The following is a 27181-nucleotide window of genomic DNA, read 5'->3' as shown; positions in this document are numbered from 1 at the left end:
ATGAACTGGTGGATCCTGATCAAGTCTGAACTGGATCCCATTGGTGGCTTTAAGAAATTTGGACATAGATGGTCGGCCCAGTGGCTCCAGTTCGCAGAGCAATTAGCAGCAGATCGTGAATCCTGGTCGAAAGAGGTCACAAGGATCCTGGATGCCGGGCGAGGTGGAAACGCCTGAATCCCGCCACAAGTACAAGTAAGTAAGGATTTAAGCTTCGTTGGTCCACCTTCATCTCCAATATGCTTGTCTACGGCACCCTGGCTTTCCAGGGAAGATTCAGATAAAGTTAAATATGTACAAAAAAGAGCCCTGCAAATAATTTTCTAAGAAGGTAAAGTCAAATACTCTCTCCTTGAAAAAAAAGCCAGGGTAGTAAGGTTTGAGTAGAGGGAAGGTTGGTTGTTACACTTTTCTTTTTTATAGGCAATAACCCACCCTCGGACGGCATACATTTTTCTGAAAAGACACTCTCCATTCAGATTCTACCCTAACCGGGTCGCATTTTTTACGCTAATTCTAAATATGTAAGTTTCATCAAGTTTAATTTTACCTGTCAAAATTACGAGAAAATTGAGAAAATTTGCCTTATTTTAGAAAATAGGGGAAAATGCACTCTAAAAGTCGAAAAATCTTAACAAAAATCACACCAACAGATTCAACTTATCAGAGAACCCCATGTAGATGTTTCAAGCTCCTATCTACAAAAATGTGGAATTTTGTATTTTTTCCCAGAAGACAGATCACGGATGGGTTGTTATTTGTTTGTTTTTTTTTTCTTTTCCCCTGGGATGATCGTATCGACCAAGTGGTCCTAGAATGTCATGAGAGGGCTCGTTCTAACGGAAATTATAAGTTCTAGTGCCCTTTTGAAGTGATCAAAAAAATTGGAGGGCATGTAGGCCCCCTCCCACGCTCATATTTTTCCCAAAGTCACTGGATCAAAATTTGGAGATAGTCATTTTGTTTAGCATAGTCGAAAAACCTAATAATTATGTCTTTCGGGACGACGTAGTACCCCACAGTCCCCAGGGGAGGAGCTGCAAGTTACAAACTTTGATCATTGTTTACATATAGTAATGGTTATTGGGACGTGTACAGACTTTTTCAGGGGAACTCTTTCACATTGAAGAGGGTTGGGGGGAGGTGTTACATGGGAGGATATTTCCTGGAGGAATTTATCGTGAGGGAAGAAAATTTCCATGAAGGGGCCGCAGGATTTTCTAGCATTATTTAAAAAAATGAGAAAATAAATAAAAAAGAAGTTTTTTCAGGTGGAAGTAAGGAGCAGCATTAAAACCTAAAACGAGCAGAAATTATTACGTATATAAGGGGTTCCTCTCCTTCACCACACATCACTCTTTACGCTTAAGTATTTTTAGTAATTGAAACTATTTATTCTACGGCCTTTGTGAATCAGGGGTCATTCTTAAAGAATTGGGACCAGATTGAAGCTTTAATGTAAAGAGCGAGGTATTGACGAGGGGGAGAGCCCCCTCATTTACGTAATAAAAACATACAAATATAGAATTTCGTTAAATAGGTTAATTTGTAAGTTACGTATATTTATTACTAACAAAAACGTTCGTAAAAAAATAAAAATCTAGTTGCCTTTTTCAGTAACCAGAAATTGGATTATAACTAGGCCTCCTCTCCCATCCCTTTTTTTTATCAAAATCGTCCGACCAAAACTATGAGAAAGCCATTTAAACAAAAGAAATTAAAATGCTAATTTCGTTTTAATTATTCATGTGTGGCGAGCCAAAATTAAAACATGCATTAACTAAAAACATTCAGAAGTTAATTAAAAAATAACAAGTTTTTTTAACTGCAACTAAGGAGCGACATTACAACTTAAAACGAACAGAAACTATTCCGTATATGAGAAGGGTAATCCCCTATACAACGCCTCGCTCTTTAAGCTAAAGTTTCTTATTGTTTTAAAAAGTACAGTTGTGAGAAATAGCCAAACTTTAGCGTATAGAGCGAGGCGTTGAGGAGGTGACAACCCCTCTCATATACGGAATAATTTCTGTTCGTTTTAAGTTGTAATGTCGCTCCTTAGTTGCAGTTGAAAAACTTGTTATTTTTTATTTAATTGTACAAAGAGCCCTAAAGTGTATTCATTACAGTGGAAATTCTGTGAAGGTTTGTGCTAGTATTGTTAAAAATAAAGGAACATTTTGGGATTCTGTCACACTTTGAAATTTTATTTTACTAATAAGCTTACTTTGCATAATTTTCGAAGCTATTTATGGCAATATATTTGACAGCCCAAATGTTTTGATAAATTTTTGCTGTTCCTATTTTGCATTTTAAACGATTTTTGGAAGGGCCCTGCTATTTCTTTTTATATGGATTGGAGCCTTTTCATCTACTTTTCTTTCAAGTTTATTTTTGGTTGGCCCTCTTGTTTGTAGTCCTTCGTTTTCTATCGCTAATGTCTATGTAAAAAGGTGTGAAATATTATAACGTTTTAGGATATATGGCTGTCTAGGGGCAACTTATGAAAGTGCCTCCACAAGACGCTTCCGGAAAGGCCGTGTAGATTGTATTCGGGCGGCCACTCCAGAGGCTTTAGAATGGGTGAAAGCTATGACCAGCGAGGGAGCGTTGGTAAGCCTTAATGTTACTGCATGGCATGAACAGAGAAAATCAACGTTGCTGTATCATTCGTTCACCAGTTTAAAATTTATTTAGCTTTTGTCCGTTTATCTGGGCTGAAACAATACTGCAGAGCTTGCGTTGCCTTAGAGCCCACTGCAAAGTCTGAAATATTATTTTTTCTTACAGTAACTGATAGCATAATAATTAGACTTTGAACGATCTTTGATTATTTAAGATGGATTTAATTGTTTTTTTCATGTATGTCTTAGTATAGGGGCAGGTCTTTAAGCTAAGGACATTTTAGTACGAGTTACAATTGTGAATAATAGGTTCCATAAATCCTATATAATAACTAAGAAATAACAAGCCCTTTGGATTGTAAGCAAAAACTGACTCCAAATGGAAGGGGAATGCCCCCTCCTTAGACCCTCTCTCTTTACGATAAAGCTTTATAAAGCAACATTGGAATATTTATTAGGGCAACAAATATACAACCGATTGTCTTTTTAAATTTTTAATCCGAGATTGTCTTTTTAAAGCCTTTTAATATCGATCAGCTCTTTAGTTTCTTATTTTTTTAATATTACCAATAATTCTTTTTGGTCCATCCCAATTACCGTTGTGCTTAAACTGTCATTCTTAAAGCATTTAGGGCGAGGGACAAAAATTAAAACTTTTAAGTAAAGTTTGTAATGCCAAGGGCAAGAAATAATTTTCTATTTGTTTTAAATTTTGATGTTACTCTTTGCTTTAATTAAAAAAAACCTTTTTACATGTAAACTCCCATTCATTTTTAACAGCACATTGAGGACTAACCAAGTGTGATGAAGGCTACTGGCCCCTCAAACCCTACTCTCTAAATCATGGTTTCTGTTGTTCAGACCAAATTATTGTTTCCGCAACGAGAGGAAAGGTTTCTTTCCCTCATTTCTCAAACTACACGCTTCAATGTTTCATCCTAAATTCATCCAGACAAAAACATTTGCCAGCCAGACAATGAATATGCAATATGTTTCAATTTTAAAGTTACTTATTAAAAGTTACTTATTAAAAACAGAACTCCCCTCAATAAAGGCAATCAAAATCCTGACTTAGAAGATTTTGGTTTAAGAGGTAGTAGCCCTCCTAACATTTAGAAAGAGCGACGTTAAAACTTAAAAGAAACAAGAAGTATTCAGCAGAATATATGGGGGGGGGGGGGCTGTCTTCTCCTCAATCCCCAACTTCTTATGCTAAAGTTTAACTTTTTGTCCCAATTCATTAAGATTGAAGCGTGTGCTACTCATAGTTCACCAAGGTGACATGAATTGCTTTGACTAGCATGTTCTAAAGCTTAAAGTTAAGGTGGGAGGCGTTAAAAGATTTTTTGGAGGTGGGGGGTCTAAAAACTAATACCCAGTCAAAGCAAACGAGGCAATTTGATTAAGACCTCTCAGAAATATCTCTCAATATGGCTTAAATTCACAATTAATAATAAACACCCAGTGAAATGACTTGTTAGGGTGGGTCATGTTTCAAAGAAACGTGACATCTTTATTAAGGTCTCCCAGAAATAACCGAATGCAAAAATAAATCTCTTTTCCTAGCAGGTGCGTCTAAAAGAGCGATAGACATGATACATTTTCATTGAAACCTCTAAGAAATATCTCTTAATATGGATTAAATTTATCTTTAATAACAACCGCCCTTGAATCGCTTGCTAGAGTGGGCTAGCCATATATTGTCACGGTGGCATGAATATGCATATTCTTGGCACAGAAAACGCGGCATTTTCATTAAAACCTCTCAAAAATAACCGAATTCAAAAATGTGTCTCTTTTTTGTTACAGGTGCGTCTAATAGAGCAATTGAAACGATCCATTTTCATTAGGACCTCTTGGAAAGAACTTTTCATATAGCTTACATTTTTCTCTAATAACCACCCTTCCTCCAGAAATCGCTTTCTAGGGTGGGCCTGCCACATACTGTCGCGGTGGTCTTGGCTCAAAGAAACGTTGCATTTTCACTAAAACCTCTAAGAAATAACTGAATACAAAAATATGTCTCTTTATTGTTGCAGGTGCATCCAATAGAGCGATTGAAACAATGCATTTTCATTATGACCTCACAAAAAATACCTATAAATATGGCTTAAATTTGCCTCTAATAACAATCCTCCCACTGAAATTTCTTGTTAAAGTGGGCCAGCCACATATTGTCATGGTGGCGTGAATATGCATAGTCTTGGATCAAAGAAACGGGGCATTTTCACTAAAACCCATTAGAAATATCTCTTAATATTGCTGATATTTACCTCTAATAACAATTCTCCCCTTGGAATTGGTTGCTAGGTTTCCCACCGTTCTTTAATTCTTGGTTCTTTCATATCATATTATATTTTATTCTGTATCAGTTTTTCTCATCTGTTTTTTTTAACTGCTTTTTCTCTGGTTTCATGATTTTATAATGTTTGTGACGCACTTATTACGTCTCTTATAGCACATTAGAGCTAAAATATTGTATAAGACTCTATTAATAGAAAATAAGCAAAGAACAACACCCAAATATTATTTGATAATACCTTCTAAAGCATAAGTTAACAAAAAGGTGCACTTCAAACATAACCAATTTCTAGTAATTGGTTCTTCCCGCGCATGTCAATTATTGTTGTCATAGGAAAACACGTGAATCATTTAATCATTTTATTAAGCGTGACATGTAATTCTCCGTGCGTCAAATAGATTATAACGTAGAAAGTGTTCGCCGAAGAAGAAATTCAATTGAAGAAAAATCGCCAGTAAACTTCTTCATCATCTAAAATCAATAGAAGAAGAAAAAAGAGTAGCGGCTATTTATATGCTGAAAACCCTGGACGGGATACTACTACCGTGGTTTCTAATATTTGCTTTTCATCGCACTATTCAAAATTTTTAAGCATGTCTATATAGTTATTTGTAGTTTTTTTTGGTCACTTGAGCAATTTGTGCTGTTTGCAAAATTCCACATTTTTTCATTTGCTTCTATTAACGCATATACTAAAAAAGTCCACACAAGTTTCCCCAATATCGGCATGAACATTCCCCACAGGCCAGGCATGGTAAACAAAGTTCAAGACTGGAGACCATACAACCTGCTGGCTCTGCATTGTTCTCTCTTCTCTTCTGCTTGCTCCCAAGTGATCCACGCTGTACTGTCGATACACCTTAAGAAAAGGTTGAAATTTGATCCAATTTGATTCTATTAATTTTGCTCATTCTATAAAATCTAACAAAAAAAATCTTCTATTGGCAACTTTCAATCGGCAACGATTAGCTAAATTAATTGTTCCCAGGGGAATTGACAGCGGTCAAAATAATCAAACAAAAGGTAATCCGATTATAAACAAAAATCTTCAAATAAGTGTCCTCTGGGAAATCACTCACAATTTAAAACAGGGTTTTATCCAAAAATTAGTTCTTCATACCACAAGTTTTAGATCAAGTTTTACCTCAACACGTTTTACCTCAACCCGAGGTTTAGATTAAGACTTCACTGAAAACAAAGTATAATGTAAAAATTTTCCCTTTTATAACTTTATTAAATCAAAAATTACGGACACCTTCAAGCAACGAACCTCATTATAAATTAAACAGTCAGTCTACTTTCATTGTTTTTCTTTTAGTAATCTTGGTTACTATTTTCATTTCTTTCTTTTGTTGTTGTTATTATTGATGCTTTAGTGAATAAAAACCACAGAGTCCGAAACATTTTACAAAGGAATACATATGACGGTCAAACCGTTTGCAGGTTTTTATAAGGAGGGAACGGGACAGGTAGCAGTACTCTTATTTTAAGAAATTGGTTCACCTATATTTTTTATATAATTTTTAAAATTATAATATTTAAATTAAAATTAAAATTAAATTAATTAAATAATTAATTAATTAATAAATAAATTAATTAATTAATTAATTAAATTAATTAAATTAAATTAAAATATAATTTTAAAAATTAAAAGATAATAAAGACGATAAAAGATATAATTTTTATAGTTGTTGATGTTTTAAGAAAATTAAAACACGGTATTATATATAAAAAAAATTTTCAGCAGAGCGCAAATGGCGCTCTTGCATTTTTTTTGGCTTAGCAGGCTACTGCTCCTGGTTGTTCTTCAATAAAAAAACAATTTTTTATTTCAACTGAAAGTAAAGACAGCATTAAAACTTGGAACGAACTGATATTATTACGTATATGAAGGGTGTTGCCTTCTCCACAACACCTTGTTCTCTACGTCAAAGTTTTTTAAGTACTTTCAAAAAAGCTTCTTATTGTTTTAATTAAACGAACCTTGTGTTTCAGGAGTCGCTCTTAAAGAATTGGGGCAGAATTCAAATTTTGCCGTAAAGAACGAGGTGCTGAGGAGGGTGAAACCCCCATCCTATACGTATTACTTTTTGCTCGTTTAAAGCTTTAATATTAATCTTCACTTCAGTTAAAAATCTTGTTTTTTTTATTTAATTTCTCATCGTGTTTTAAATAGTGCCAGTAAATCTAGCCCTACCTCCAAGGAGAGTTTCCCCTCCCCATGGAAATATCTTTTAGGCAATTCAATCCCAGTGAAACCCCGGGTAATTGCCCTTAGCAACTCCACGAGTAAAAATGAGGCAGAAAAGAGAAAGTAAGAAATATAGAAAGGATTTTTGAACAGGAATTTTGGATAAATCTCCCGGTGTATAATTTCCCCTAACAAGTTCACCCCCTAGAAACTTCCCTCCCCATGGAAAATTCCCCCGTGGAAAAACCTCGAGTAGAAAATTTGTCCCCCAACACTCAGAAATATGTGCAAATTTCCTAATAATAAATACTATAAATTATAATAAATAAATACTGAAAATTTTATAACTTAAAGATATTTCCCCTGGGGCTGTGAGGGGGGGGGTGTACTATATCCAAAGGCAAAGTAATTGTGTTTTTCAACTATGATGAACGAAATGGTTATCTCAAAATTTTGACCCTGGCAATTTTGCGAAAAAGGTGCGGGCGAGGGGGCTGAGTTGCCCCCACAATCTCTTTGGTCACGTAGATAGGGCATTATTACCTTTATTTTCGGTTCGAGTGAGCTCTCTCACGATGTTCTAAGACCAATGTGTTGATGCGATCACCCCTAGAAAATTAAACAAGCAAAAAACAGCAGATAAACACGCATATATGATCTTTCTACTGGCAAAAAATACAAAATTCCATATCTTGTAGATAAGAGCTTGCAACCTGAACGGTAGTGTTTTAGACACCCTGAATGTTCTTGTTTGGTTTTCATTAAGATTCCGTGACTTTTAAGGGTTGTACACTTTTTTGAATATCAGGCAAATTTTTTCAGGCTCAGTTCTCTTTAATGGATAAGATGAATGTTAATGAAATTTACATATTTGAAATCAAACAGTTCATGGCAACGAACTGTAGTAAGGAGCGACCCGGCTCAATAGTAACCGAAACTCTAAAAAATGGAATTTTGATACCAATAGTTACATAAAAAAAAATTGTATTTTAATGTTGATTTTAAATATATAACTTTCATCAATATTAGACTTACCTATCAAAAGTTATGAGCCTGAGAATATTTGCCTTTTTTTTAAATAGGGGAAAACACCCCCTAAAAGTCATACAATCTCAACGAAAATCACACCATCAGGTTCAGTGTATCAGAGAACCTTATTGTAGAAGTTTCAAGCTCCTATCTACAAAAATGTGGAATTTTGCATTTTTTGCCAGAAGACAAATCACGGATGCGTGTTTATTTGTTTGTTTTTTTGTGGGTCATCTGGGTCATTCTAGGACCCAGTGGTCCTAGAATGTCGCGAGAGGGCTCATTCTAACGGAAATCAAATGTTCTAGTGCCCTTTTTAAGTGACCCAAAAATTGGAGGGCACCTAGGCCCCCTCCCACGCTCATTTTTTCCCCAAAGTCACCGGATCACAATTCTGAGATAGCCATTGTATTCACCATAGTCGAAAAGCTTAATAATGGTGTCTTTGGGGACAACTTACTCCCCCGCAGTCCCCGTGGGAGGGGTTGCAAGTTACAAACTTTGACCTGTGTTTACATATAATAATGGTTACTGGGAAGTGTACGGACGTTTTCAGGGGGATTTTTTTGGTTTTTTGGCGGAGGGAGTTGAGGTGGGGGGGGGGCTACGTGGGAGGATCTTCCATGGAAAAATTTCTCAAGGGGGAAGAGACTTTCAATGAAGGGGGCGTAGGATTTTCTATCATTATTTAAAAAAAAAACAATGAAAAAATAAATGTGAAAAGTGTTTTTTCTACTGAAAGTGAGGAGCAGCATTAAAACTTAAACCGAGCAGAAATTATTATACACATGAGGGGTTTATCTCCTCCTAATACCTCGCTCTTTACGCGAAAGTATTTTTAGTTATTTCAAATATTTATTCTACGGCCTTTGTGATTCGAGGGTCATTATTATGGAGTTGGGACAAAATTTAAGCTTTAGTGTAAAGAGCGAGGTATCGACGAGGGTGAACCCCTCATATACGCAATAAAAACATACGAATATAGAAGTTCGTTACGTAAATTAATTCGTAAATTACGTATATATTTTACTAATGAAAATGTTTATAAAAAATTAAAAGTTCTAGTTGCCTTTTTAAGTAATCAAAAAATTGGAGGGCAACTAGGCTTCCTCCCTCGCTCCTTTTTCTTGAAATCTTGTAATTAAAACTATGAGAAAGTCATTTACCCCCCCCCCAAATAATATGCAAATTTCATTTTAATTATTTATGTTCGGAGAGCCAAGCTCTAAACATGCATTAATTAAAAAACGTCCATAAATTAAACAAAAAAAATAAGTTTTTTTAAATGAAAGTAAGGAGCGACATTAAAACTTAAAACGAACAGAAATTATTCCGTATATGAAAGGGGCTTTTTCTCTTCAACGCCCCGCTCTTTACGCTAAAGTTTTTTACTGTTTTAAGAGGTGGAGTTAAGAGAAAGAGTCTAACTTTAGCGTCAAGAGCAAGGCGTTGAAGAAGAAAAGCCCTTTTCATATATGGAATAATTTCTGTTTGTTTTAAGTTTTAATGTTACTCCTTAATTTCATTTAAAAAAAACTTGTTTTTTTTATTTAATTTTCACAATAAAAAGGAGATTATTTTTATTTATCAATTATATATTTCTAGATGCCCTATTTAATTAGGTGCTTATTCTTTTCATATAAACTAGATAGAGATTTCCAAAGATCGCTATTATTTGCTTAGCGGGATAAAACCTTTGCTGTTGTCTTCAGCCGCTACAGTTAAACTAAACGCATTTTTCTAGCTTCAAAAAATGGCTTTGCAGTTATTTGTTGCAAGTTTTGAGTTTTTAAATTCAGATCATGTACTTATTTTTTCAGTATCCAGCTTTTTTTTTGTTTCTGAATATGTAGCCTTTTACAGAGGACTCTTGCAAGAGGATATGCCGCAATCTAAAGTCATTTATTATATATTTAGATTAGCCAAATAAATATTAGAGAAACAAATATAGCTGTATAGTTTAGTTAATTGACTTGTTGATTTCCAAAATTCCGATTGAACCTTTAAGGTATGCCGTGAATACTTGAGACTACTAAAATTATTACGCTTTGCATTACTCTGTATATGATGTATATATTTTTGCCTTTCTCAAATAAAATCTATTTTTCCTAGTCAAATCTGAATATTTGACTTTATATTCTAAAGACAAAGATGTTTTCGTACCCAAAATATTTTTAGATTTTAAATACAAGGACACAAAAAAATAGAAAGTTCAGTCTTGAGCTAAAACCATTTTTTTATTAACTGTTCAACATTGCAAGAAAGTGATTATGCAATATAATATATAGTAGCATAGACTATCTAAAGCCTTATTAGCATTCAGAACTCTAGATATGTGTTATATTTATAAATTTTATTTGAAATAGGTCAAAGCTCAAAAGTTTCACAGGGAAATGAAGTTTTTTTTTATCCTAGGCATGAAGACCCTACCTAAAGTATTGATTGGGTCTTAAAAGGCAAATCTCTCCTGATTTTTTTTAAGAAATGTGTTTTAAAATACATTATTTATGGTGTGTTTCAAAGCTATCATCAAGGTTTAATCAATAGCTTATTTATTTACTTTTGTCATTTTTATTTCTAGAATGAAGAAAGGCTTTCCAAGTTTAAAAGAGCAGTCAATGCTCAAACTAAAATAATGACTGACAACATCCTTGGTAGGGGTATTGACATACACCTGATGGGAATAAAAGAAGCAGCAAAAGAGCTGGGAATCAAATTATCACTTTTTGATTCCCCTGCTTTTAAGAAAGCAAACCATTTCTGTCTGTCTACGTCCCAGGTAGGCTTCCATTTCATAAAAAATAAGGTGAAAAGTAATTTCTGATAGTATTAGAAAGAAGTGCTAACTAATTAGGTGTTAAAAGGTGATCGACCAACATATCGCTTATTAATATTAGTTAATATTAAGTTAATTAAAGTTAGTTAATTAAGGTAAAGTAAATTTAAGTTAATTATTAAGTTAGTTAAGTTAATTAGTCAAATAGTATTAATTATTTGTTAATATTAGCTAGAAATTGCAAAACAGGTATTTTTGTGTCATTTTTCTCGTTTTAATATTCTTACAATGTTTCGCACTATATTTTAAAAGCTTGAGATTTATTCTCTTTTAAAACTTTGCGTGAGATTTCTTCTCTGAGATTCGCTTTTACAGCTTCCAATTCTTGTTGGGTCTGAGTTAGTCTGATGCTCAGGTCAGAAGATTGGTTGCCTATATCCGGACTTAGATTTGACAGAGGATTTTTCGAAAGGTGTCCTGGTTGATCGGTGCTGTTAGGAACAGTGCCCTTGCGCTTAGTACCATATTTTTCCAAGTATGGCTTGTAGATATCTGGATCATTGTCCATTTCATAGAAAGCGAGCTTGGCCTAGTTAGTAGTTTTTTGCAGTGCCTCTGTTCTTTTTAATTTGACGTCGTGGAGGCTTTGGGTAGAGAATGTTTGAAAATCATGCGACCCATAGCAGAAAACGGCGAATTTTGCTGGACCTGACGCTTGTTTGACTTCACCAATAATTTTAAATGGCCACAAGGGATAACCCTGAAACTTAGTAACCGCAACATCTCCGATTTTCCAAGATGACATCGTAAACTACTAATTAGTAACTCTAATGAACATGAGACAAAGACTTACACGCAAGGGGGCTTTTTTACGACCCCCCAGCTTCAAATAGCGCCAAATATTATCCAAAGAGGTTTGCAGCAGGCTAATCCAAATCAATTTCCTGCATCCGATATGACACAAACAAATTATAACACTGGTTAAACGAGTTTAGGTGTTTTCACTATGAATGGGGGATAGCAACTGAATGGCGGAAATTGCAAAACAGGTATTTTTGTGTCATTTTTCTTGTTATTATATTCCTACAATGTTTCGCACTATATTTTAAAAGCTTGCGACAATGGACAAACGGATCAAATAAAACAATTTGGCTTGTCTACACAGTCTTAAAATTTTTCACATTTGTTCTGTATTGTTTTGACAGTAGAGTGAAAAATATTTGACATTATATGAAAAGAGAACCCCTATGCCGTCTTAAGGCAAGAACTTAACTTGTACTTTACTGCAAAAATTCAAATGAATGTGTATTATCAGCTTAATACGCATATGCTGATATTTATTCCTTAAAATGTTAATAATATCTGATTTATTAAAGTTAAAAAGTGAAAACATGGTATTTTTTTCATTAAAGTGCAAATTATGTTCTAGCTTTGGGTAGGCATAAGGGTTTTGAGTCCTACTCATGTTAATTTCTGCTCGTTTTGAGTCTCAATCTGTTATTTATTGTAATTTCTGTTCGTTTTGGGTTTCATTTATTTATCGATGCTGATTCATTGTAGTTTTACGCTTGATAGATTATTTGATTTTAATATTTGGTTTAATGGAGTTCTTTAATTTTCTATGAAACACTTATTTAGTGGAAAAAGTTTTTAAATCAATTTCTGTTTATTTTAAATTGACATTAGTCTTTTCAGGGAAAAAGAAAATAATAGTTCAAAGCTTTCGGTGTTCTTTAAGAATTTATAGTTTTGCCTGCTAGTTGTATACTGGAGAAAAATTTTCAAAATTTTTTAACAACATACACCCTTTTAAGAATCTGGATACAAATACTAGCGTTTAATTTAGTTATATTCCTTCTCTAGTTGACCTGAAAAATAAAACTTCATACCATTCGCAAAAAGAAATTATCTATAATCTTTGAAAGCTTGGATACACTCACCCACTTTTGATATAGTTAAATTTTAAGAGCAGAAGTTGTAATAGAAATAGCCCTGAAAGTTTGAACATATTACCCTTAGTCATTCTTGGGATACTGCTAATATGTCTTATTGGCAGTCAGCGTACTCAGGTGCTTTTTGATTTAGTATGAAGGCAAAATTTAGTTCTTAAACATAATCAGGCAAAATTAATGGGCATAAACAGGCAAAATTTAGTTCTTAAACATAATGGGCATATTGCATTACTGTACAGAGCTGACCTACGCAATAGCCCTAGAGATACAGTTATAAGACTGTTCAGCTATAACTTCGTTTTGATTTAGTTCGGTATCAAAAGTATACACACAATGTCTTCTGGCTAGTTTAAAATCTGTCATAATTTACCCTGAAAGGCCTAACATAATAATATAAGCTGTTATTGATATATTACTTTGTCATACTGTTGATAATCTACATGATCATACTTCGTTTTGATTTAGTTCGGCATCCGCCTGAATGTTCCTTGAAAACTTCACCTTAATACCCTCACCTTGTGTAATAGTTAGTAGCATTAGTAGCAGTATGCACATAGTACCTTTTTTCAACATCCCCTTCAACACCGGATGAAATTTTTAACTTAATACCAATCGGTCCTGGAGCATTATAGATACGCTCTACTCGACAACCTATGTGAGCATAGTGTGTTTCGATTTATGTCAGTACAGTTACAGTGTTGCCAAATATATTTGCCTTGATACCCATATGTCTATTATTAGTAGTTGTAGTAGCAGCAGTAGCTATAGCAGTAGGAGCTGGAGTAAAATTAATAGTAGTACTCATAGCTTTAGTGGCAGCAGTAGGAGTAGGAGCAGCAGTAATATGATACAAAGATTGTTTTTTCTTTAGTTCAGCATCCCCCACATCCAGTGCTTTATGTTTTACTTCCACACAGGAGCCTATTCCTAAGATAATACTGATATACCCTTTTGACAACCTGGATAAGTAAGACAGATTTGCATCCGTACAATAGAAATTTTTAGAAACATTCTCTGAAAATTTCACCTTCATACCCTTAGGTATTACTTCATAGTAGTAACAGCGGTTGTATAGTTACTCAACTTAATATAATCAGCCGTTGCTATGATTTTGTCGATTTGCTCTTTTGATAACCTGTATTAATATACTTCTTGAAATTTTCGTCTTAATGCTCTTAATCTTACAAGTAGTTGCGATAGATGTAGTAGTTGGAGTAATAGTAATAGTAGTAGTAGTGCTATTAAATGCTGCAGTAGCAGTAATATTATTAGTAGTGTGCGCTTTTATCTTTTTGGTCTATTGATATTCCCTTTTAAGTATTCTCTGAGAGTTCCAACTCAATGCACAAATCAATTCTGAAGATCCTTTATTTTGGCTTTTGTTAGTTCGAATTTGCCATTAATATTCCTTTAAATTTTACTTCCATAGACCTAGCCTTAATATTACTATTATCACAGTAGTTTCGGTGATAGTAGAAGTAGTTGCAGTGTTGGTGTTGCATTAGCAGTGGCAGTAGTTGCAGCAGTATTAATAACTGTAGTAGCATCCACATAATGCTTTTTGGTCAGTTGAACATCGCTTTCATGATATCCGTGAAGTTTCACCTTGACAGGTTAAGTGTTAGTAGTGATATGCATATATTACTATTTCTGTTAATTGATCTTCCCCCTTAAGTATTCTCCGAAAGTTTCAACTTAATAACCAAGTCAATTCTTTTGAGAATCTGCAAGTGCTTAGTGTGTTTTGATTTAATTCAAATTCCCCCTCAATTCCCCCTATTCTGTCACATTTTCACCTTTATACGTGTAGCCGTAATTCAACCGGTATCATAATAGTAGTGGTAGTAGTAAAAATAGCAGTAGCTGTAAAAGTGCATAATTATTAGTAGGAACAATAGTAGCAGTAGCATTAATAGCAGTAGTAGCAGGTACATTTTGCCTTTTGGTCAACTGAATACTCTTGATATTATATACTCTTGATATGATAAGCCATTCCAAAAATACTGCTAATACAACCGTATCAGCAATTTGTATACACATAGCCTGTATTGATTTAGTTCAATTTTCCCCTAAACATTGCCTTAGATATTCTTTCAATATCCTCAGCCTTATTAGTTCTCCTTACAGAAGTATTAGTTGTAGTTGTAGTAGTGGTAGTAGTAATAGTGTTTTTGGTAGCAGTAGATGCAGCAATAGTTGTAGTAGTAGCAGCGGACAAATATTGCCTTTTTGGCAAATTAATCATCTCCCTTATCATTTCCTGATAATTCCAAATTAATATACTCAGTTTTTCCTGAGTTAAGCCCTTTTGACAACCTATATACACATAACATGTTATAATTTAGTTCAACACTCCTCTCAACATTCCTTTAAAGACTCACCTTAATGCCCTTCGTGTTTTGGGAAAGTAGAAGTCCAATATGCACTCCTTTACATGCATTCCACAAAACTTTATATGCCTCCAGGGAATAACTATTGCCCTTTTCCCAGGGTTCTTGGGGGGGTTGTGCCAATCCTAGAGCATTGTTGTATGTTTTTTGGACTATTTGAAACAAAGTTGCCATCGCATAATCTCAATCAGATGCGGTTGGTGAAAAGAAGGGTAGTTGAGAGGGGGAGGGGGTAGTTGAGCTTCATCACTATTAATTTTTAAAAGGGCACTAGAACTTCCAATTAGAACCAAATGAGCCATCCGTCTCTGAATGTTGCTCTTTGCCAGCTTGGGTACACTCATACTCCTTTAATTTATTTAAATTTTAAGAGCAGAAGCAGTAATAGAAGTAGCCCTGAAAGTTTGAACATAATATCCTCAGTCATTCTTGGGATGCTGCTGATATATCTTATTGGCAGTAAGCATACACACAGTGTCTCTTATTTAATCTTAAGCAACCTTTAGTTTTTAAAAACATAATGAGCAAATTGCATAAGTGTGGGGGATTGACCTAGGCAATAGCCCTAGAGATACAGTTGTATACACATAGTGTCTTCTGGCTAGTTCAAAATCTGCCACAACTTACCCTGAAAAGTCTAACTTAATAATATAAGCTGTTATTGTGATATTGGTTTGTCACACTATTGAAAATCTACATGATCATAGTTTGTTTTGATTTAGTTCAGTATACAGCTAAATTTTTCCACGAGAGCTTCACTTTAATACTCTTGGCATGTGTAGTAGCAATAGTAGTATTATTAGCAGTATGCACATAGCACCTTTTTTTCAACATCCCCTTCAACACAAGATACTATTTGCATCATTTTCCTCTCCAATCAGGGACATCCAATCAACTTGAACTAAATTATTAATTATTTTTACAAGGGCATTTTTATCTAAGACCACATATCTTTTGCTCAAGTCAGAATTTAGTCGCTTATAAGTAAATACCTTAAATTCAGCATAAACAACAAAGTGGTCAGATTCAACATTTACAGCAACTCCTGGAGATCTAAAAGGTACATTTGAAAATATATTGTCCAAAAGCGTTGCAGAAGTCCTAGAAACTCTAGTCGGAATGTTAATCGTACGTACTAAACCTTTTGACATTCTTTAGACATACATAGATTTAAAAGCTGAGAACCCACCGAAGACTCGATATCTAACATGTTGATTTTAAATCACCAAGAATGAAACAAGGTTTATTACTAGATTGCACATTCACCAGCTTTTCATGTAAATTCTCAAAGAATTCTTTAATAGAGCTAGAGGGAGACCTGTTCACAATGACTAAATATAATCAACATTATTTAATCTAGCATCTAGAACTAGTGTTTCACACACCATATTCATTATATTTGCGCAGATCATCACGGATTTTCACGTGCAGATCTTGACGTACATAGGCTGCGAGACCCCCCGTATTGACGTAGCTCTCAATTCCCTGTAAGCAAAATGTAACCCGTTATGTCCAGAAGAGCAGAGTTATGATCATCCAGCCAAGTCTCCGTTAAAGCTAGAACATGGAATAAATCAAGATTAGCTAAATTAACTAAAAAATCAAAAGTTGTGTTAAGGCCTCGGCAATGCAAATGGACAATCCTAAGATCATGTGATCCACCATGTTGACACCTAAGATCATTAAAATGATAATGAAATAAAATTTTAGTACCTTCAGGGGGTTCAGAAGCCGGAACAATAAAATCCAAATTTCTACTAAAACTTTCATTAAATAATCATAAGAGTTTACCCTCTGATTGTCAAAATCAACTATGCCATGAGCCCCAAGGGGAATAGCAAGTTCTCTAGCCACTATCTAATAAAGAACTAAATGGTCTGTGGTGTCGAAGAGGGCGAATACCAGTCACAATTAAATACAGGCTCTCAACTCTCATAACTTGATAAAAAAAAACACAAAAAAAAACAATCACCATTCCCTTTTAGCAGCACCTAACCTAGTTAAATAGTACAAAGCAAATAAATTAAGTTATAACCAGAAGAGAAACAAAGAAAAAAGAAAAATAAACATTTATTCATTCGAAACTCACACTTAAGAAACAATTTAACAAACACTAAATATCACATCTAATAGCACTAAAATAAATAAATAGAGAAAAATAACCAAAATAATGATGCAAACAAAACAACCAACTTCATTTTTCACAAGATATTTCACTAATCACTAAATCTAACTGAAATCCAAACGTCCAATTCACAGATTTGGCAGTCCACAATTTTCCTTCTAAAAGCCAGTAATATGTGACAGGTCTCTCTAACAGAAAGTGGCATATCATCTGTCAAATAAATATTAGAAAAGTTCATAACAACTTTTCTATTGAATTTTCTAGTGTTTTTCAGCAATGCCAGTCGAGTCTCTGTGTTATGCATCTCAACTTTGGTATATATTTTTTTTCTTTTCCATATCCCAAAACTGAAAAATCGCAATTATATTCATAGTCCAATCCATCTTTGACGACCTTTTCGAACACCACTTTTGCTGATTCTGCGTCACTCGCCGAAACGTTTCCTAATATCACATTCTTACACGTTTCTTTACTTTCTACTCGTTGGAGGTTTTGATTAACTGTAGACAACTTTGTTCTTAACTTCATATTTCATTAGCCAAAATTGAAATTTGCAACTTCAAATTTTACACTTCACCTTCTACGGCAGAAACTCACGGCTTTAATTCAGATATTTCCTTATTTGAATCCGTAACTGATTTTTCCACTTCCGTTAATCAATTTTCTACTGCTTTCATAGTAACCACTAGACCTTGTAAAGCAGTTGAATTGTCCTTCAATGTTGTGAAAGATATAGCTATGCTGTCAGCTAACGATCTTATTGATAATTTTTCAACCGATATGCCTCCCGAGACATTTGAATACTTAGAACTGTGAAGCTCTTGCTGCTTCTTTCGTTTTTTTTTGCAATTCCTAATGAACCTGTCCAATAAATTTAAATAAATAATCAAAAGAATACGCTCACCTAGAAAGCTTCTTTTTTACCCATATGGTGCGGAACATGCAATTTGCTTTATGGGGTGTTAATTGATCTACTGCGAACAGCTTAACTCATGAACAATCAGCCCTTAATTTGCCCATTCTCCTCCTTAATAAACAATTGTCTTGACATTAATAACCGATTTTTTCATCTCTTTTTCCTCCTCATAAGTACTTGGCAACACATAATAGCAAGGCTAGAATGCTAGCAAAGCTACCTGTTCCAATACATTCTGGTAATTAATAACAGTCACAGTGAAATGTCTAAAGACTTGATAAAACCAGTCAGACAGGGTTTACACTAACCCAACTTACACTTTTTCAATGCGTATTCTTGTATAAAAAAACAACAACAAAAAACCTTTCAATAAGTCCAAAAAAGGTGTTATCGCACTGAATATTGAATGGTTACTGATATTCACCAGTCATCAATAAAATTCTCTTAAATTCTACCCTCATAGACCTAGCCTTAAAAGCACTATTATCACAGTAGTTTTGGTCATAGCAGAATTAGTTGCAGTGTTAGTGTTGCATTAGTAGTAGTCGTAGTAGCAGCAGTATTAATAGTGGTGGTAGCATGTGTATATTGCGTTTTGGTCAGTTGAACATCGCTTTCATGATGTCTCGGAAGTTTCACCTTGACAGGTTAAGTGTTAGTAGTGGTGTTCATATATTACCTTGTCGTTAATTGATCTTCCTCTTTAAGTATTCTCCGAATGTTCCAGCTTGATACCCAAATAACTTCTTGAAATATACCCTTTTGACAATGTGCATGCACATAGTGTGTTTAAATTTGGGTCAAATTCCCCCTCCATATTCTGTCAAATTTTGACCTTCATGCTCGTAGCCTTAATTCAACTAGCATCATAGTAGTAGTGGGAACAGTAGTGGCAGTAATAGTCTATAATTATTAGTGGTAACAATAATAGCAGCAGCATTAATAGCAGTAGTAGCAGGTACATTTTGCTTTTTGGTCAACTGAACATCCCACTCATGATGTTCCTGAAGTTTCCTCTTCATTTGGTAAGCCGATCCAAAAACACTGCTGATACACCCGTTTCAGTAATTTGTCTACGCACAGTATGCACTGATTTAGTTTAACTTTCCCCTCAACATTTCCTTAGATATTTTTTCACTATCCTTAGCCTTATTAGTTCCCGGTACAGAAGTAGTAGTTGTAGTGGTAGTAGCAATAGTACCCGCGGTAGCAGTAGAAGCAGCAGTAGCTGTACTAGTAGTAGCGTGCAAATATTGCCTCTTTGGTAAATCAATCATCTCCCTTAATATTTCCTAGAAATTCCAAATGAGTATACCCTCTTAACAACCCATATACACATAACATGTTATGATTTAGTTCAACACTACTCTTAACTTTCACTGAAAGACCCACCTTAATACCCTTTGTATTTTGGGAAAGTAGAAGTCAAACATGAATACTTTTACATACATTCCATAAGAACCTTATATGCCCCCAGGACATAACTATTCCGCTTGTCCCAGGGTTATGGGGGGTTGTGCCAAACCTTGAGGCATTTTTATATGTTCTTTGGAATATTTGAAATAAAATTGCCATTGCATAATCTCAATGAGATATGGTTGGTGAAATGAGGAGTATTTGGGAGGGGGGGGGGCTAGTTGACCTCCAACATTATTGATTCTTAAACAGGCACTAGAACTTTCAATCTCAGCCAAATGAGCCATCTTCCTCTAAAGCTTATACAACCATCCCTTCCGCAAGAACCTTAAATTCCCAAGGAACATAACTTACAACCCTTGCCCTCAGACTCTGATGTTTTGTATCAACCTTATAAGCCTTGTTATCATTGGGCTATTTTGAATAAGACAACTGTTTCAAAATTTCATTGGATCCATCTCGTGAAAACAGGACATGTTTGTGTGTGTGTATGGGGGGGGGGGGAGATCTGCATTTTGATAACTTTTGACTTTGAAAAAGGGCACTATAACATCTGATTACCATTCCAATGAGCCCCTCTAAAGCATATTCTACCACCCTTTTTAAAAGACCCTTATATGGCCCCAGGGCCTTACTTAAAACCCTTGCTCTTAGAGCTGTAGGAGATTGTCTTCCTCACAGGCATAATTTACGGATTCTTCAGCTACGATGAACAAAGTTGTTATCTCCAAATTTTGATAGGTTTTACGGGAAATGATGAGCGTGGAGAGGGAGGGGGGATAGCTGCTCTCAAATCCTTTTGATTCTTGAAAAGGGCCCTATAACTTCCAATTTCAAATCAAATGAGCCCTATCTGAAGTTTATACGACAACTCATTTCAAAAAAGCTTATATGCCCCCAAGACATGATTTAAAACCTTATCCCTAGGGCACTGTGGGGTTATGTCAATCATAAAGGGAATGTTATGTATTCTTTAGACTATTTGAGCACAATCTCTATCTTAAAATTTTAATCACATTTGTTTAATGAAGAAGGGTAGTCGGGAGAGGGAGAGGGCTGACTGCCCTCTATCACATCTGACTCTTAAAGGGGAATTAGAACTTCTAGTTTTGAATCAAATAAGCCTCCTTTAAAGTTTATGCAATCATCCTATCAATAAAAATCTTAAATTCTCCCAGTCATCATTAACAACCCTCTCCCCCAGGCTCTGGGGATTTTTTTCAACCCTAAAAGTATTTTTATATGGCATTTGGACAATTTTGAATGAAATAGCTATTAAAATTTCAATTAGATACATTTTGGGACAGTACGACGTGTGTTTGTGGGAGACGAAGGGGGTAACTGTCCTCGAATCACTTTGACTCCTCAAAAGGGCACCAGAGCTTCTGATTATCCATCCAATGAGCACCTTGTGAAGTTTATATGACCACGCTTTCTGTAAAAACCTTAAAGGCCCCAAGGGAATAACTTACAATCCCAGCCCTGAGGGCTGTTTGGGTTGTCATCCTCAAAGACATAATTTGTGGATTTTTCATCTATATTGAACAAAATGGCTATATCAAAAATTTGATTGGAAATGTTTGGAGGAAATGGTGGTCGTCGGTGGCATTTTCCGTCCAATCGATTTCGACTATTAAAAAGGGCACTAGCCCTCACAATTTCCAATTGAATGAGTTGTTTTTGAAGTTTATACGACAATGCATTCAATGAAAACCACAAATACCCCTTGGGCATAACTTACAAACTCTTGCCCTGAGGGCTGTGGGGGGTTTTTATCCTCAAAGACATAATTTCCGAAACTTTCAACCACGCTGAACTAAATGACTATCCCAAAATTTTGATTGGATGTGCTTGGGGAAATGGTAGGTGTGGGATGGGGGTAGTTGTCCTCAACTCACTTTTGACTATTAAAAAGGGCACTAGCCCTTTCAATTTTTGATTCAATGACTCCTTTTTGAAGTTTCTGCAACAACTCCTTTGATACGAAGTGCCCTGGATTAAACAAACCAAAAAAAAAGGAAAAAAGAAAACGACAAAAAAGAACAATGTTGTGCCATCATCGTTCTTTACTTAAGCAACGCTATTGCGTTGCCTATGATAAGTTTTGTTTGTAATGTAGTTTTTAACATATCTAGGAGCATTCCTCCTCCCTATATTTTTGTCCCCTTCTGCTAGATATAAATTAATTTTTGTGTTTTAATTGAAAATAGACTTTTCCAGTAATTTTTTCGGAAAAAAAAGAACATAGTTGCAATCACTTCAAGATTTCCCCCTCCCAACATTTTCCAAAATTTGATCCACTCTTTGAAGTTCTGCTTGGTGTCACCAATTCATCCATGTGAGAACAAACGAAAAGAGGGCCGTCCCTAAATGGGCGGGAAGAGGTTGTATTGGAGGATTTGTAGGAAAAAAGGACTCCATAGAGGGGAGGGGGATAAAGAGTGAAAGCTCTAAGTATATAGGAGTGGAGAAGGAACGTGCGTGGCTGTATTGATCAGAAGCAGCAGTGAGCTAGTAGGAGTAGCTGTAAAAGTATTTCTACAAAAATTCTGAGAATATTCAACGTAAAAATGGGTATCTACCTCTAGGATATAGATAAAGAATAAAGCACTAGGTAGATATGGGTAGAGAAGGAACATACGCGGCTGTATTGACCAGAAGCAGCTTGGTAATATGGTGAGATATTACAAGTATTTCTATACAATTGTAAGGAATATGCAACGTAAGCATGGTAATCCACCTCTGAAAGGGGATAGGCAGTGAAGTTCTAAGTAGTCAGGGGTGGAGAAGGAACGAGCGCGGCTGTATTGACCAGTAGTGGCTTGATACTGCAGTGAGATATTCGGAATAGCAGTAATTATATTTCTATGAAATTCTGAGGATTATTCAATTTAAGTTTGGTAATCTAAATCTGGAAGGGGGATCCAGAGTGAAGCTATAAGTAGAGAGGGATAGAGAAATAACGTGAGTGGCTGTATTGACCAGAAGTGGCTCGGTACTGCATTAATACCGTAGTACTAAGTATGCGAGTATGCAGGAACAGCAGTACTAGTATTTCTAAGAAATTCCGAGGATTATACAACTTAAGTATGGTAATCCACCTCTGGAAGGGGGATAGACTGTGAAGCTCTAAGTATACAGGGGTGGAGAAGGAACGTACGTGGCTGTATTGACCAGAAGTGGTTTGGTGATGCAGTGAGATAGTAGGAATAGCAGTACTAGTGTTTCTATGACTTGAATTGACTTTATTAAACAAAAAAGGATATACATAAATCTTATGCAAAGGAGACAGGGAGGCAACTCATTTTTTTCTCCTTTAACAAGAGAGAGAGAAAAAAGGAGAAGGAATTACACCTCAATAACTCACATGGAGTACATAGAAAGAGACAAAGATAGAGAGAGGAGAAGCTGAAAAAAAGACTTATGGAGACACTGATGTCACTTATAAACTAATTTATAAATAAATCAGTTTAAGTTCAGTCCCCGCTACCATAGGCAAAAAGAACTATCCCTTTAAATTTCTTTTTATATTTATAGAGTGATGGTGACTCACTTATTAAATCAAGTAGTTTATATTTATTGGCAATCTCAGGAAGTTGATATCTTAAACTTAGTCTTGATCTCTCATTTTTAATAAAAGGAAAAAGAAATAAACCTAACCTAACCTGATAAATGGCTATGTTTATTTTCAACCAAGAGTTTCATGTTATTGAAAAAATTATCTCTACATTGGATTTCTAAAAACCATATGCCAATATTAAGGTGAAAAATTTGTTGTAAATGATGTTAAAGATGAAAGATAAAAAGATGTTTTTAGTTTCAGGTAATTCTTTTGTCTTCCTAGGGTGTGTTAGAAAAAGGTTTGGGATTCTTATTGCCTTGTTTTGGACAATTTGGAGTCTTCGTAAATGTGAAGGGAACGTCAACATCCAAACGGTCAGGCAATATTGAAAATAGCATTCCACTAATGAAAAATATAATTTTCTCATTATTTGGTAAGGAAACAGGATTGACAGAATTGAGACAGAATTAAGAGACAGAATTGAGTCAATGTAGATACCTAAATATCTAAATACATCCCCTCTTTTTATGGAGGACGTTCCAATACTAATAGTTTTAAATGACACACGCTTCACTGCTCTCAAATTTCTCCCAAAAACCACAAATTCCGATTTCTCTAGGTTAGGTATTAGTCGGTTAGCATGAAACCAAGAATTTACATTAAAAGCAACAGTTTCGAGGGCCGTTCGTAGGTCCTCCTCGTTGCCAGCCTTCAAACTAATTGCTGTGGCATCTGCCAAAAATATTGGTAATTCATCGTCCGAAGGCATGCATTTTGGAAGGTCATTTATGTATATGAAAAAAAGTAACGGCCCCAATACAGACCCTTGTGGAACCCCTATATTTTCTAAAGGAAAAATATGAGATGATTCCTCACCAACTTGGACTGTAAAACTTATTTCTAATAAATAAGATCTCAAAAAATCAAGAGCTATTCCATGAATTCCAACATTTTCCAACTTATCAAAAAGAATTGCATGTTCTATTGTATCAAAAGCTTTTTTAATGTAAAAAAAAATAGTTGCCGCCAGATAACTATCATCCATAGCATCTGATAAGAGATTATATAAAGCAGCTACTGCTTGCTCTGTTGACCTACCACGCAAGATACCAAACTGATTGGGAGAAAAAAATTATTCTTTACCAGAAATGAAGTAAATCTACTCTTAATTATTTTTTTAAAAACTTTAGAAATAGGTGATAAAATAGTAATAGGCCTGTAATTGTTTGGAATATCTTAATCGCCTTTTTTGAACAAAAGTAAAACCTTAGCTACTTCAAGACAAACTGGAAAAAAAAAAATTTTCATGCAAGAAATAAAAATAAATAAAAGCGGCTGACTAAGTACTTCAGCTAATTCTTTAAACAGGGAAGTCAACATACCGTCAGATCCTATCGAAAATCTGTTTTTCAAACTAGTAACAGCTTGTTGACATTCCAAGTACTGGATAGGGTACACAAAAATAGTCTTATGTAATTTATTTGGAATATATTTTCTATGATTATGTGTCCCAGCAGAAATTTGATCCACCAGATCACCTCCAATTTTCCTAAAATGGTTAGCAAATGCTTCTGTCATTACTCTCTCATCTATTATTTTAACTTCTTCATTAGTTGTAATATGGGTTAGAATATTTCTTGTTTTGACATTATTTATTCTTTCATTTATTATTTTCCATGTTTTACGTGGTGAATCGCATTCCCAAAATGTCTTTTGATAATATTTTGCTTCTGCCTCTCTGAGAACAAAAGTTAACCGATTTTTATATTTTTTAAGGTTTTCTATACTAATTTCATTTCGATACTGCATCTTCACCTTATATAATCTAGTTTATTATTTTTATACTATTGAACAAGCTTTGAGAAACCCATGGCTTACGAGGTAAATCCTGACTTTTTTTTAATACCAAAGGACATACTTGGTCAAATATTTGGTTAAACTTACTACAAAATAAAACAATTGACTGATTTGGGTCTTCAATATCTAACAGATCACTCCAGTCTATATCTCTTATTTTTATTTTCATCTCATCTATTTTTTTCTGGTTAATTACCCTCTTATAACCTTTGTTTGGTCTCTTTTCACGCTCCATTCCTAATCCAGAGAAGTCAGAAACAACAACACAATGATCAGACGTATCATTTGAAATAATATGGGTATCAAAGCAATTTTGTGATATGAAAATGTTATCAATAAGAGTTGCATGGTTATCACACTTGACGGTAGTTAGCAAGTAGGTAACAAACCATGCAACAATTAAATGTTCAAAATGCCAATCCCTTATTAGATGTCATAGCATTATGACACATTAAATCAACATTAAAATCTCCAATTACATAAAATGAATGGTGTTGTTGGCTGATAGCATCTAGCAATGACTTATACTGTCTTAAAAACTCTTGAAGACTAGATGATGCTGGCCGATATACTACAATTACCAAAAACGTATTTCTTCCATCATTCACTTCTACTACACACCTCTCAAATAGCATCTCAACATTCCAAATCATAAAATCACAAAATATGTCGTGACTGCCTCGCGCTTCTATTATTAATCATGGAAAATTTCAGTTTTAAGATTTTATTTTATCAAGATGGAAGGTTTGAAAGTAAAATTTTTGAAAATTTGAGTCTAGCTAATTTTTTATTTTTTTTAATGGAGCTAAATAAAATCGTATAAACAGCAGATTATTGTTTGATATATGCGATGTGTGCTTTCAAATGTAGTTCACCCCATGCGCTGGATTCCTTGCTGTTACACGTGGCAAAAATGTGCCATTTGTTGCACAATTAGGTTTGGTGTCTCAAAAGTCTGCTACACGTGGGGCTTGGTTTGCTGCTATGTATAACGGAAGAATTGATGCTTGGAGGTGTATATTAGGCGGAAAAGAGTCACCAGCCTCTAAATCTAATGCTCCTGAGCCTTTAACGCTAAATATTAGATACAGTGCTGGTAACACTAAAACGTTTTTATTTTTCAGATAACGACAAGACTGAACTCTGTAATGGGATATGGCCCGGTTGTTCCTGAAGGACATGGGGTTTCATATAACATCCAAAGGGAGAGTTTTAAATTTTGTATTTCGTCTTTCAAATCTTTTGAAAGTGCTAGCTCTAAAACATTTGCAAAGAGCTTAGACGAGAGTCTGAATCGTGTTCAACAGCTTCTTTTGTCCCAAAACTTTACAAATAGAACTAGTTTAGTGTGATTATACAGCCATGCCAATCCTAGAGTCAAGTAGGCTACATATTGGGATAAGATTACTATCTATGCAGGAATTTAATTCTAGGAAGAATCTATATGAGACGTAAATTTGAAGAAAAAACTATAGCAAACTACGTGGAACCATACCAAAATCTCTTGAAAAAAAAACAACATAATAACAAATCGGTAGTTCAGAAGGTTTAACTTTGATGCCCCCCACCTTTTCAAATACGTGCCTTAGTGGAGTCCGTACGAAAAAGTCTTCTTTTGAGTCAATAATTCCTAATCTAAGTGAAGAAAATCGAACGATTTATTGTCATATATAATTTTGAACAAAAATGAACAAATTTAAGACGCTTTGTTGCAAGGAGTATGATAGCTCTCGGGTAGATGTTAGAAATAATGAACAACAAAAATTGGATGAATTTCCTTCACTATTTCCCTTAGATAGCATCAATGCTTTCTAGCATGAAAACAGCTGGTAAAATGTCATGCCGAATACATAAATTACTGGAACTCAAATAATTAACTTCATCATATTTCTTAAGCTCCTGCCAGTATGGGTTGAAGTTACTTTGAAAAGTATATCAAACAGTTCGTGGTAGAGAAATGTAAGTAAGGAGCGACCCGGCTAAATAGTATCCAAAACTCTGATTATAGAATTTTGATACCAATAGATACATCAAAAGAGTT

The 27181-nt window shown here is 34.7% G+C and overlaps 1 protein-coding gene across 1 annotated transcript; it reads left to right on the top strand.

Moving 5' to 3' along the window:
• On the top strand, positions 1-27181 carry LOC136036660 (choline O-acetyltransferase-like). Its single transcript, XM_065718962.1, has 4 exons — positions 1-158; positions 2478-2613; positions 10728-10925; positions 26265-27181. The coding sequence occupies exons 1-4, from the start codon at positions 1-3 to the stop codon at positions 26490-26492; spliced, it is 720 nt and encodes a 239-aa protein (XP_065575034.1). The 3' UTR covers positions 26493-27181.

The sequence above is a fragment of the Artemia franciscana genome, chromosome 15 (assembly GCF_032884065.1).
Source record: "Artemia franciscana chromosome 15, ASM3288406v1, whole genome shotgun sequence".
Taxonomy (NCBI): domain Eukaryota; kingdom Metazoa; phylum Arthropoda; class Branchiopoda; order Anostraca; family Artemiidae; genus Artemia; species Artemia franciscana.
This window is presented reverse-complemented; position numbering and strand designations above follow the sequence as displayed.